At 40.6% G+C, this 13,192-nt stretch overlaps 1 protein-coding gene across 2 annotated transcripts in view; it reads right to left on the bottom strand.

The window, feature by feature from the left end:
- Positions 1-12,828, bottom strand: part of AKR1A1 (aldo-keto reductase family 1 member A1) — a 23,546-nt gene extending 10,718 nt beyond the window's left edge. The window contains exons 1-4 of one of the 2 annotated variants that reach the window (XM_009287306.2): positions 12,787-12,828; positions 9,332-9,427; positions 3,068-3,187; positions 1,182-1,333 (exon numbers count right to left, since the gene is read on the bottom strand). In XM_009287306.2, the coding sequence (XP_009285581.1) occupies positions 1,182-1,333; positions 3,068-3,187; positions 9,332-9,421 (362 nt within the window). In that variant the 5' untranslated portion in view covers positions 9,422-9,427; positions 12,787-12,828. Of the gene's footprint in view, positions 1-1,181; positions 1,334-3,067; positions 3,188-9,331; positions 9,428-12,290; positions 12,376-12,786 lie in introns of those variants that run through there. The other variant, XM_009287305.2, reaches the window with a different exon arrangement.
- Between the last annotated feature and the right edge of the window lie 364 nt (positions 12,829-13,192).

Genomic DNA, 13,192 nt, shown 5'->3' with positions numbered 1-13,192 from the left:
TATATTCCCCCCCTGCCTTTTTTCTGCCTGTAGGGGGGGGGGGGGGGGGGGGAGGGGGCGCTGCTTCCACATCTAAAAGAAAATAAAGAAAGGAATCTGTTGGGGCACATCTACAAGAAAATAAAGCAAGGAACTCTGCTTCTGATGGGGTTGTAGGATAAGTGCATTTAGCACCTAACTGGAAAACTTTCTCGTCTCATATTTCCTCAAATCGTAGAATTACTGCAATTGAAGTGTCATAAGAAGTCATTTTCATTTCCTCCTCATACAGATACCACCATGAGACTGCATGTGGCTTGCCACTCCAGTACAGTTAATAACTACTAGTGAAAAGTGTTGTCTTCTTTACAAAGCACTTAGTTTTACTTATCTGTAAAGTAAAGTAAAGGCACAAAGCAGTTTCGGTATTTCCTCAAGGTTACCATGTAGGTCAATGGCAGAACCAAGAATAGCTGCCACACCTCCCCAATGCCTAGATGAAGACACTAGACTATTTTAAGCTTCTAATATATTTTAAACTCAACAAAGATTTTACCTCACAGCAAGCCAAATTTTCAGCTAGTATAAGATGACAAGCTTCAGTATAGAAACCTGTCCCATAAAGCTTTATTACTTTTTTCCCAGTTAGACTACTTTCCGTTACCTAACTTTAAACTTCTGACAGTTTGGCATGGATGCCAGTGATCCTAATTTCATTACCTAGTTGTTCCCAATATTAAAAAATTTAAGTAATTGCTTAAAGATTTTAAATGAAGACTTAATACTAATTTTTCCAGCCTCATCATTGCTAAATAATGAGAACAATTATCCCTTTTCTATTTACAATACTTCTACACAAAAACAGAAGTTTTGTCTCCTCTACTGTGTGTTCACATACGTGCTACAAATCTAACAGTAAACAAATTCCCACCCAACTGAAATTCAAAGAAGAATGAAATTTGAACAATTGTTTCTGTGAATGAATGGACCAAATATGAGTAAGTGTACAGGTTATGGGTAGAAAAGAGTGTCTATATGACACTCCACAGGACTACACTATTAGCCACACTGAAAAACATCTTGCAGGCAGTATACACAGGAAGAAATTCACAGCTCAGAAAGAAGGTCCTCAGGATATAACACCAGCCACTTATGTAAAACTGGGGTTTCTGCATTCTGTGCCCTTTCCATGTAGAACTTACTCAAAGGCGTGAGGCCAGTGCATGAGGTACAGGTCCAGGTAATCCAGTTTCAAATCTCCAAGTGTTTTCCTTAGAGCTGGCTCTACGTCTTCTGGGTGGTGCTTGGTATTCCAGAGCTTTGATGTTACAAACAGGTCCTCCCTTTTAATAACCTTAAAGAAAGGGAAGAGAGCATGATTTACTGGAACAAGTTCAGAAAGAGAATTGCAACAATTCCCCAACTAGCTTTAAAACAAAGAGAACAATTTAAGTTTAAAAAAAAAGGTAACACGTGGAACCTACAAATTAAACTTTTCAAAAATATACTGGATGGAGAAGAGCGAAAGACACATTGGCAAGTCCTAAAGTATACCAAATACTTAGCAATTTATTAGAAGTTTTGAAAAACAAAACAATCCTCTCCACACACACACTTTTCCAAACTTTCCAATTCAAGGGTTAAAGCCACTACTAAGTGTGATGTGGCCAAAAGAAAGATTACTCAGTTTATTCATATGTAAATTTTGTAATTTCTACTTACCAATTCACATATTCTATGCACAACCAGCTGATTTACTTATACTCATCACATGTTATAAACCAAGAATGCTTCTCATGGAAAGAGCGTGGGAAAATAAACAGAAGAAGTTTCCCCAAACCTCAGCACTTGAGTTTCTAGGTTCTGGAAGGAGTGCACTAAGAACTGAGCGCCCTGTACCCTGTATTGGAAGGGTAAGACCCAGAAATTAAACAAATAGAGAGTTGGTTAACTAGGAAGTATAAAATGCAAAAGGGAGATCGTATTTGGCAAGCTGAAGCACAGAACACCATCAGAGGGCACTTCTCGCTGTCTTATGTGTGACCAAATTTCACTCAACTCTATACTTTGTAGAAGCTGGAATGATTAATTCCTTAGTTTCCCTCCTCCAACCGTTCAGTTATTTCTGTGTTTCACATATGGCTGTTGTGTTCAAAGAGAAAGATGTTCTAAAAATTCTAGTTTTAAGTTAGCTAGCTAATATGAAGTGTAATAGGAGAGTCCTATGCTTCCCTATATTAGTTACCATATCTAGTAGGAAGGAATCCCTGGGGCAAGCTGAAAGCAGCCTCTCTTAAGCTCATCACATAACAAAGAGATTGCCCTAAACCAAGACAAGAGCAGCAGGAAAGCAGGAACGTAGAACTTTCTTTCCATGGGCTCTAAGACTGTACAGGTAATCCTTCTGGCCCCTCGAGCCAACAAGAGCAAGGGGATGAATTTAAGATTCCACCTCAGGTCATTCATATGAATACCTGTCACATTACATTATATTTAGGCCATGGACGCTCAGGTGCAGGCCCTAGAGTCACAGTTACCAAACCTTCAAATGCAATCACTGTTTAATAAAAAAAAAGTACGTATTTACTCACTCATATTTTATCTATAACCAAAAAACCCACAGTCACCAAATTTGCTGTGGCTACCCACCATTGCATGCTATTCTAGACTGGCAAACTAGAGTCACTTTTCATATAAATCATGGCAAATATTTTACATTATAACTACTGATTCCAGGAACCTCCAATTTTTGAACACCCAAATTGGGATACTTTGTGAGGGGGAAAGGGGCAGGCAGGGAAATTTAAAAAAAAAAAGGCATTTTCTATAGCTTCCATGCAAATATTCCTTGACAACCTTTTCTCCTCCTGACAGCCAGGATGGCTATAAAACCTTTTCTCCTCCTGACAGCCAGGATGGTTATAAGATGAGAGAAAGCTCTCTTTCATGCCTGCTCCCGATTAATAACAAACAGCTGGGACAGACTAGGAAGAAAAGCCACAGATGTTAACTTTACAGTCTACTTTCAGGTCACAGTTGTAAGTTTTGATAGAACACACAGTCAGCATGGCGATTCTTGTGTTTTTACCTTGTTGGGCCCAAGGCATTCCTGGAAAGCCTCACCGATCTCTGCTTCATTGCTGTAAGCTGCTGCGCAATCGATGTGGCAATACCCCACACTTAGGGCGTATTTCACTGCTTCTTTCACCTGTAATCAGAAACAGATTACCCAATGCAATCAGTGAAAAGGGACACATCACTGGGGAAAAAAAAATAAAAAATGTTAGGGACTTAGTGAGGAACACCCCCAAAGTACAGACCTACATAAGGCCATGAGATTCAAATAGACTAGGAAGCGGTCCTCTGTGGCACAGCCTTTAGGAGTGAAGAGCTAATTGCTAGCAGACACTCCAAGAGTAACAAGAAAATGGACCATGCACACAGGCCAAGCATGCAAGAACTCACCAGACAGAACAGGGATTCAGTCTTAACTATAGTTGTCATGCTTTTCTTAAATATAAAATGAGCTTTAAGAAGCAATTTTCAAATAAATCATGGCTTAGGGAGACAAACTTTCTGGAACTAACAGACCAGTCAAAGTCAGTCAAACCTGGAAGATATTTCCTCTCTCCCAGTAAAGGAAGAGCCTGGTTTCTAACTCCGGAATTGCCAGAGTCTGGGTTTGGTTCAACTGCTCACACTTAACTTCTAAGATAAAGCTATTTTATGGCACATTTTTCCTTCATGTCTCATTCTCACTATTTGCACAACAATGAAAGTCACTATACTGCTGAATATTAACCCATGGCCTGCAGGGGATCTCCTGATGATGCTCACAACTTTGCATTTTGCTTTCCACATTGCTGACAATGAAGGTGTTGCCAACAGCAACACATCCCTTGCTCCATATTGTTACACATAAGCCAGAATGGTTGGGAACTTTGAATCTGCCCCTACTTTTGAAAGCTCTGTTGAAGCACAAGCACAAAACATCTTCACATGTGGCCTCAGATATGGAGCAAGTCTAGAAACCAAAGAAGGAAACACAGAATGGCATCTTTTCGAGGATTCGTAAGTAGCTGTTGAATAAAGATTTTTAATAACTGATTGTGCAAGAACTAAGAATTACTACAGATTCCAGTGTGGTTGTCATCTCCCATTAGGCTGATAAGCATTAAGTAAAATCTATTTTATTCAACTTCCAGTGGACAGTAAGCACATGTTCTCTTCTACATCCATCCATCTGAAATGCTACACTAAGAGTATGTCCTATCTGTACAGTGATTTCTCTAGATTGCTCTTCACTGACTTGCGTCTCGAGACTGTGGGAGATTGGAAATTACTCCATGTATAAGGATTGATGCAATAGGGCCCTAATGTGTTTATAGAGATTACATCTCTCCTGTCAAGAGATTAAAAAATGTGTACACAAAGGCTAGAGACACAGGTTTCTTTCAATTTAATCAAAGTACCGGTATTTTCAATTTTAAAGCTGATAAAATTAAGAACACCAAATAAAGACATGTGCAGTCCTGCTTTCAGATGCTACAGAAAGAAAAGGGGGAATCAAACATGAAAAAGATCTGTCTTCTACTGGTAGATTTAATTTATTTTTCTTGTCAAGAACTGCAGTAAAGGCAAACACAGGATATTCTGACTGCATTCTTTGGCATTTTGAGAGGAAAACTGGAATGTAGACCAGTTTCCCTTAGCCAGAATGACAAAGCACTTCTATTACAGCAGTGAAGTAAGCTCTTCCTTTCTCTAGCAGGATGGTATTTACAGTCCTTGTTTCACTTTGACAAAGACATTCCTCAGAAGGTCACTACAAAGTCAAGGTCATAGTAATTCTGAAATCACTTGAGACATATTAAAAGCTTTTAAGACTCAATATCCACCCTCCAAAAAGGCAAGAGCTGTGGAGCAGAAGCAGAGAGGAAAGGAAAAACAGTGGTGGTGTTTGTCTGTACTAATCCCTCATTTCCTCTATCAGTATAATATATCTTTTTAATCCAAACAGGTACAAAATTTGCCATAAAATTAAAGTAGGCGCCACTTGCAGAAAACTAGGGATAAGACACTCCAAACACGTCTCTGCAAAGCGATAAAAAGGAGGCTGTATTTCTATATCGGAGTGTTTTGATAGATTTCTAGCACTGAAAAGCTGGGACTGGTCATTTAAATAAGGTTTGGATTTGGGCAAGATTTGTACTTGTGTAAACTACTCAGCCTACTAAGACATTCCAATGTGAACTGAGAGCTCCTGTTCCATGCAAAAGGCAAACCACCAAGAGAAAATGTGCAAAAAAGCATTCCTTGGAGTGGAAGGAACCCTAGTAACAGACAGATGTAAACCTAAGAAGAATACTTTAACAGAAAGTTTTGTATTTTTGAGATTATGTTCAGACAGGTACATGCATTTCATGGGGGGATGGGGAAAAAAGACAACAGAAGCACTTGGAGATTCATATGCTTCTGGATATTTGGTGCTGTGAAGTAATAATAGCCAAAGGATCCTTATCATCACAGCTTAAGTGTGACTCACCAACCTAGCAGCATATAACTACAGAAAGTAGGCCTGAAAAAATCTTGAGACATCATCTAGTCTATCCTCATGCCCCACAGCAGGGCCAACTAAGTCTAAACCACTCGTACACACATTTGTCAAAACCCTTCTTGTGACAGGCAGTCTATTCCAATGCTTAGATATCTTTATGTTCAAGCCTTTTAGATGTCTAACCAAGACGGCCCTGATGCCACATCCTATTCCTCACAGACATGAAGTCCATAGCTTCCCCCTTGCGAGGGCTTTTTGTGCGTTTGGAAAGCGTCAGCTTTGAGAGGTCTCAAACCTCTCTTGACCACGTAACTGTGGGCGCTTCCATCTTTCATCATAACTCACCTTTCCCAGACCTTGCATCACTGTTGCTGCTGTCTCGGCAGCTAGCTCATGCTTTTCTTGAAGTGGTTTGCCCCAAAACAGACACAGTATCGCAGCTGAAGCCTTACTCTCCTTCATTGTATAGCAAAGTCCTAGGAACTACACTCTCATACATCCTAGCAAGGGACTTGGCCTTCCCACCCACCTTCTTGTTTTTGAAGATGGAGGAACACGATATTGCTAACAATCAGTGGCAGATTCAGAAACAGAATCTGTAAGTCCCAATTCATTATAATATCCATTACTAGATTTCCAGTTCTTCAATTTGCCCATCACAAGGTGAAAAACTAACAAGCCATCTTTATACTTCCAAGCAACACAGAGTTCAAGTGACTAGAGAGCCTCTTCTCCACAGCCCCAAGCCATTATGAAGAGGCTTTCACTCTAACAGTTCCAGTCAATAATACTTGGAAAGAAAAGGCTCTGACAGCCTCTCCTGCTTCCTGCAAAGTTGTCACATTTTAGCAGTTCAGGTACATTTGCTGATGGGAAATAGGAAAAAAACAGATCATCAGCCCACATGATATTCAGAGCAACATGACCAGAACATAAGTGTTGCTATACCACAGTTTGTACATACTGTACTAAAATTTGCTGAAAAGGAACTCAGACCACCACATAAGTAATGCCAACTTAAGAGTTACATTCCCTAAAATAAAGAGTTTTGCCTCCTATCCTTCAGATGTTGAATTCAAGTCCCTCCCTTAATATATACCAGCAGTAGTGAATTTTTGTGCACGTAACCAGGATTCTCTATATTGCCTAACAATTTTTTCCAAGAACTAAACAGTCTACTCCATAGCTGCAATCCTGTCACAAGACACCCAGTCCGACTGGTTTTCTGAGGTATGCATTTCCTCTTCAGCTTTCCTGAAGTTTCACACAGAAATACAACTTCCCTAAGCCCCCTGTCTCTTTTCCCCACAGAACCAGCCTCTGCCACAGCGGGTTAGACTGTTCATCAGGTGGGGACCAATCCTCCAGGTTGAAAGCATGGCCCACTTGAGGGAAGAGAAGAAAGCATTAAAGGATTACAGATAATCAAGCTCCGATATTAAAAGAAACACTCTACTGATACTCTTGATGCTCCTGTCTGAATGGACTTCTCTTTGAACTCATTCATGCTGCCAGTTCATAAGCTTCTGTACTGTGTTCCCTTCCATTCAATAGCCCTCCATCACGTTCCTACAGTAACACGTAAAACAAATTTCTCTTCTAGCATTTGATCGTGTACAACAGAAAGCATCCTATTACTTTATAGGATCTAAATCCTATGAAATCCTATAGTCTTCCAACATGGATTTAGATTCAATAATTTTCCCCCCCTATTCTTACCGTCTAGGAAACTAGGGCTGCAATGACACCTTTGTACTGGACTGCTAAGATCTGGCTACAAGGCCAAGGCTTGTTTAGGATCAGGAATAGTAACAGCAATAATAAAGAAATTACTCAAGAGAGTAAGGTCAAGACTGAAAAGCAGCTTGGCAAGGAAAATAATTACAATCTGCAAAATATTTACATGAAATAATTTAAAAGCCATCCACTTCCACTCTTGCTTCTAATGCAGCCCTTGCACAAAAGAGCTTTCGATAAATAGCCTCTACTTGGAAAACAGCTAGATTAAATATAATCAAGGATAATTCTTCTGCTTCTCTAGGTTTTTGGCCCTTAGTCTTTAATTCATAATTACAATTATTGTCCCTGAACAACATCATGTCCTTTTAAGGCTAAATCATTTGGACACTCCACCAAATTGCTGCTATGCTTCTGAATTTTCAAAAGTGATAAACAGGAATTTATTTATTTGACAGGAATAGCAGCAACTTCCGTAACTGGCCATTTTCACTGCACTTTCTAGATTTTGCCTTCAATACATTCTAGGAATAAGTCTTTGAAGATAGTAGATATTCCAAAGAAGTGACTCCCAGTGACTTCCATGGGACCCCAGAGAAGATGGCTGGATCTCGCTTGGGGTTCAGCTGCTAGAAGCGCTGCTTACTAAGGCAAAATCCATCTGAATTAGGTTTAAATTATGCACAAGCAGGATCTTTCCCAGTTCTTTTATAAGATCGCACTTTCCTCAGAACAGTTATGAATGCATTGTTTATTTTGTGCACTATTTTGTTTGTTTAGTTTCAGGCACTTGTTTTAGACAATGCACATTTAACTGCTTTGGGTGCACAGAAATTAATCCATTAAGTTCCTGCATGTTAATAAAACATCAACTGACAGCTGAATTAAGTTTAAGTGACAGAGCTGAACATTCACCCTTGTCCTCATTTAAGAGGTTGACTGAGCTCTCACACCCACTCAGCTTCCACATTAGCACAGCTGCTATTCCCAACAGATCCACTGTCCTGACAGTTGTTTGGACAGGAAGACCAACAATAAAATGGCTCTGAATAGATTTATAGCTCTAAAAATTGCTTGTTTCCAACTTTTTCCTCTAGCTGGCATGAAAGAATAGCACAACATCTTGAGAAGGGTTTTAACTTTCCCTCTCAGTCAAGAGCATAATGTCATCCGATGTACTCCAAAAACCATCATGAGGCTAATGCAAGAGTAGCAGCAAGATATACAACATTTACTGCACAGACATGCAATGGTACACATAATCCAAAAGGCATTATAAACAACAATACCAGCTAAGAATTCCACCAAGCAATGGACGTTGCCTTTCACAGCAAGTATGTGCAATCTCTTCCCCCGAGAATTTATCTTTTAACTAAATGAAATAGAAAGGAAAAGACAGACAAGGGGGAGAAGTATTACAATAGGAGGCACAGTCCATAGCATGCAAACGTTCCCACAGACAGTTTGTAGTAACACACAGAATTGTTTCCAAGTGTGGTGTTTGTCAACTTATTGCATTTAGAAGCAGAGTGAATGTCTAATGACATATTACCCCTCTTAGTCTAAAAGCAGGATGACCCAAGCAAGTTGTTTGTTTTTCTTCTAAACATAGGCTGACTTCTGGAACAGGACTTATTACAAGAACAACTAGAGTTCTTGCCTCCCAAAACAATGCTTTCAGCTGAGTCATCAGTCCAAGCCAGAGGGATGTCTGGCCAAACTGGCTGCCTGAGGATTTACAAGTGGAAGAGTCAGGCACCATATTATAGCTACAGTATTTTCCGTCTCACCCCACTCATTGGTCTCTTTCTGGATTCATCTCCCAGAGCACCAGTGCCTGAGGCCTGGGTTAACAAGTCTTAAAGGATCTTCTGCTGCTGCTTTTGTGCCTTAAGGCCTTCGTCATGCAAATACATACATACATTCCACTGACTTCAGTGGACCTAAGACTAAAACCATTCAAGCGAAGGATCCAGGCCTCAGACCTAGGATCTTCAAAAAAGTGCACAAAACACAAATACTAGTTGAGAGCACAATATTGTATTGTTCTCTGCTTACTTGGCCACGTTCACTTTTCCAAGTTCCCAGTCCTATGAGAGGCATCTTCTGCCCAGTGTGGAGTGCAACGAAGTCGCATGCTGCAGACATTTTTGCCTGAAGAAGAACAAGAACAAACTTAGTTTTGCAGCAATTCAGGAAGTTGCAACAATTTACCTTTTCTATGTAAAAATAAGTAAGTAAAACCATAGACGTCCTCATGATGCTAGAATAAAGATGAAGTAGGTACTTTACAGTTTTTACTCGTATAAAGGAGATGAATAGCTACCCTGGAGGGACTAGAAAAGGAGCCCTTTTTCTCCTCTTCCTTCTTATTCTCTTTTCTCCTTTACAATGCACAGGTTTAAGTTTTCTCAGAGTTGAGAAGTACAAAAAGAAGCATCCTGCAATAACATACAATTCATAGAGCAGCTTAGGTGAAAACATGCTTTTTTTTTTTTTTAATCAGCAGTAAGCATTGATGAGGCAGAAAGGAGCAAGAGATGTTTGTCTGCCCTTAGTGTACAATAATTCCATAGGACTTCTGTACTAAGTCTTTCTCTTTTACCAACTCACTACCAGCTGGCTCAGGAACCAAGCTCTAATTACCACTGCAGTTGGGGATAAACACATTTTGTCAGAAAGAGCTGGTGCAGGTTAAGGTTTGAAGACCTGATACAGGCAGGGTTTTGATTAGGAGTGAATGGTAAAGGCACTTATGAAGGCATAGCCCAGGAAAAAAAAAAAAAAATGCTCCGAAGAACATCACTGCTGGAGGATCAGTCCCATCTTTTTACGCCGGATACGTGCTTTGTCACCCTTGAATCCCAATTTTCACCGACTCAGAGCTGAACTACAGCTCGTTATCAAGGCTGTCTGGCATTGTGAAGAAAACCAGAAACATTTTGGCTTCCTTTGCAACAAGCATAATTGTTTATGAATTGTTATATACCTGCAACAGGCAAATGCTACCAAATGAGAAGACTACTTTTTTTTTTAAACACTAAAAAGCCCTTCTCTGATGTGAAGTCAGGGCTAGCAGAGAGGACAAAATGGAGGCACTTTCAAAGTGGACACTAGGAAATAACACCTCAGTACACAGATCACATAAAACTGCTGCATATATAATTTTCTTTTAATCATTCTGACATAGAACTAGAAATAGTTGTGTGCAAAGTGAGCTAAAATGCAGTAGGTCCTTACATATTTACGTGTTTTGAATCCCAAAATAACTTTGTGTTCCTGCTCTTTTCTGTCTCCCCGCTCATTCAGAAAGGGACACTATCTTTTAAAGAGCTGAAAGATTCCTTGTTCCTATACTGCCAAAATCTGCATGTGGACTCTGATGGAAATTCGAGACCAAGAGCTCAACTCTTGCAAAAGACGCATTTCAAGTACCAACAGAATGCAACAGCTAACATTGCTATTATAGAAAGTTCCACACACCTGAATTAGCACAAATTCAAAGAGGAGTAGCATTCTTCTGCTACTAAAGGGAGAATGACAAAAGATTATGCAAAGTCAGTAGTCACTTTGAGCCTGGGCTTCTCTCTTATGCTTAAGCACTGTAACGTCCAAGCATTTTCCCTGTGAAATTCAACAGAACAAAGGTCCAGCAGGATCTTCCATTACCTGTTGCTGGCTTTATAGCTGCTGCAAACAGCAATCTGCTCACAGTGGCAAAGCTTTTTATCAGAAAGGAAGGTTTTACAATGTGTCCCAACATCCTCACAATCTACGTTTCTGGTCAAACTGTTAAAAAGAAACCGCATTCAGGATGAGCCCCAAAGCTGGCTAGCTGATTTCAGCAGAAGCTGAGGAAGTTACTTCCCAAGTTCAGCTGTGTCCAAACTCATGAATGTTATTTGTTTAACAAAAAGCCAAACAAAACCAAGAGTGGACGCATGCAATGTTGGTTGAATGGCTGACTATGTAGGAGGAATGGATGTTTTCAAAGCAGAGCATTCACACAGCATACTATCCCAAAATAGCTCTGCCTTCTCCATGTTGTTATCATTTTCCTCAGATAATTAAGTCCCAGCTGATGGACATGTTCACACAGAAAGTTTGTATTTTCAATTTCTTGCTTAGCTTCTCGAGCCATATTTTTGTGGATTTACAGCAGACACCAAACAGCGTGCTTGTTTTACAGAAAGACATAATAGTGTAGTTGGAGTGATCCTGACCTGAAGGCCATTGTACACCAAGGAGCTGGTGATCCACATAATGGTTAACCTGAGTAGGTCCAGGCTTGTCTTGTGCTGTGCTGCACGTACAGCGTGGCCTTCAGGCCTTTGCTGTGGGATGCACAACCCATGGCTGCAGGATAAGCTCAGCAGCTAGTTGTAACAGGGGAGTCTGCAGGCAGCTCCCACTTGGTACCTGCAATTAGGCCACCTAATTGTGTCCTTGCCTTTATCTAAAAAAGCAGGAAGTTCTCATGTGAGCATCCTTTCTGTTTGACAGTAGAAATGATAAATAGAGTTGTTTTCTTGTAAGAGAACCCATAATAGCTCAAGTGACTGAAATGGGGTAACCCTTTCTAAGGACAGGGTTACAACATGCTGCGCGTGAATCGGAGGTCTGTTCAATGCTGCACAGCTCAGGGTTCCCATCACCTGAAGGGATGCAAGATTATCAACGCTATCCTCTTTCTTTATAGGGTTAGCTCTAACAAACCTCATTTGGGATGATATACAGAGTCTGAGTGCCTTTCTTATCGGGATTGTAACGGACCAGCACCTCCTGGTGCAAAACAGCAGTTAAACACAAACTAATGGCTCTAAATTTGCACTGAGATGTATAAAGTCCAGATGTTAGTGCTGAAGGCAATCATCGGTGAACGAAACTGTGGGCGTACATCTGGTTTTTGGGGTAGGGAGTCAGAGAAGGAAGAATGACAATGACAACAGTATTCTCTTCTATTCTGAATTTGCACAGCAATTTTGTAGTCAGCTACATGCAAGTAGGTGCTTTTTACCTGAATTTAGTTGCCCAAATAAAGGTACCTTCTTACACCATGCAATACAACTGAAGACTTAAGGCTTTTTGATTCACACTGGCCTATAACACAAATATGACAACCGTGTTACAGAATCATCTTAAATGCAACTCTTTCAGCCCAGAAGACAAGGTACATGTTTAATCGATAACTAGCATCAGCACATTTTCGAAGAACCATCTTGCTTCATGTAACACTGTTGTATATTACCATTGCAGAGAGAGCAGAACTACAGCCTCTGGAAGAATGGAAACATGCCAGAATTAGAAACACTGGAAGAAAACACACTAATTAATACTTTCCGCTCAGATTCTTCCCCTAACAAGGAGCTGTAAGAGAACTACAGTGCCTGCTAGCCATCATTACTTGGTTCATTAAAAAGCTAGAAGCCTCTTTTCAGAAGGGGAAAGACAAAAATAAACACAGAAGCAAATCAATTCTGGACAAGATGTGGTTTTGGCTTAACAATACTCACCTCTCCTATTGCCGCGTTCGCATAAAAGAGTAATGCTCAGGGTAACCCAAAGGCAATGTAAGTGGTCTGGCTAGGAGGACACGTTAATAACTAGAGAAGCATAAACGACACCTGTGCATCAACCCGCAGCTACACCTTTTTAATCCAAAGCAAGGAGTCTTCCACCAGTAAAACACGTATGGATGTGCGTTAAATTAATATGCATAGGTATGCAAATAGGTTTATATTGAAAATACGGAAGTCCCCACTACCGAATCGCTTTGTGCCCCACAAATGGGGGCTAACCCTCCACGTTCGGGCTCCGCCAGAGGCGCCAAACGCGCCACGGCGCGGCAGCGCGCCCACCTCCCCCTTATCGTGGCGGCCCAGGGAGGGTCCGCCCCGCGGCGGGAGGAGATAAGGCCGC

This window comes from Aptenodytes forsteri, unplaced genomic scaffold, assembly GCF_000699145.1.
Source record: "Aptenodytes forsteri isolate BGI_AS27 unplaced genomic scaffold, ASM69914v1 Scaffold119, whole genome shotgun sequence".
Classification (NCBI taxonomy): domain Eukaryota; kingdom Metazoa; phylum Chordata; class Aves; order Sphenisciformes; family Spheniscidae; genus Aptenodytes; species Aptenodytes forsteri.
The sequence above is the reverse complement of the archived record's forward strand: the minus strand, read 5'-3'. Positions and strand labels throughout refer to the sequence as shown.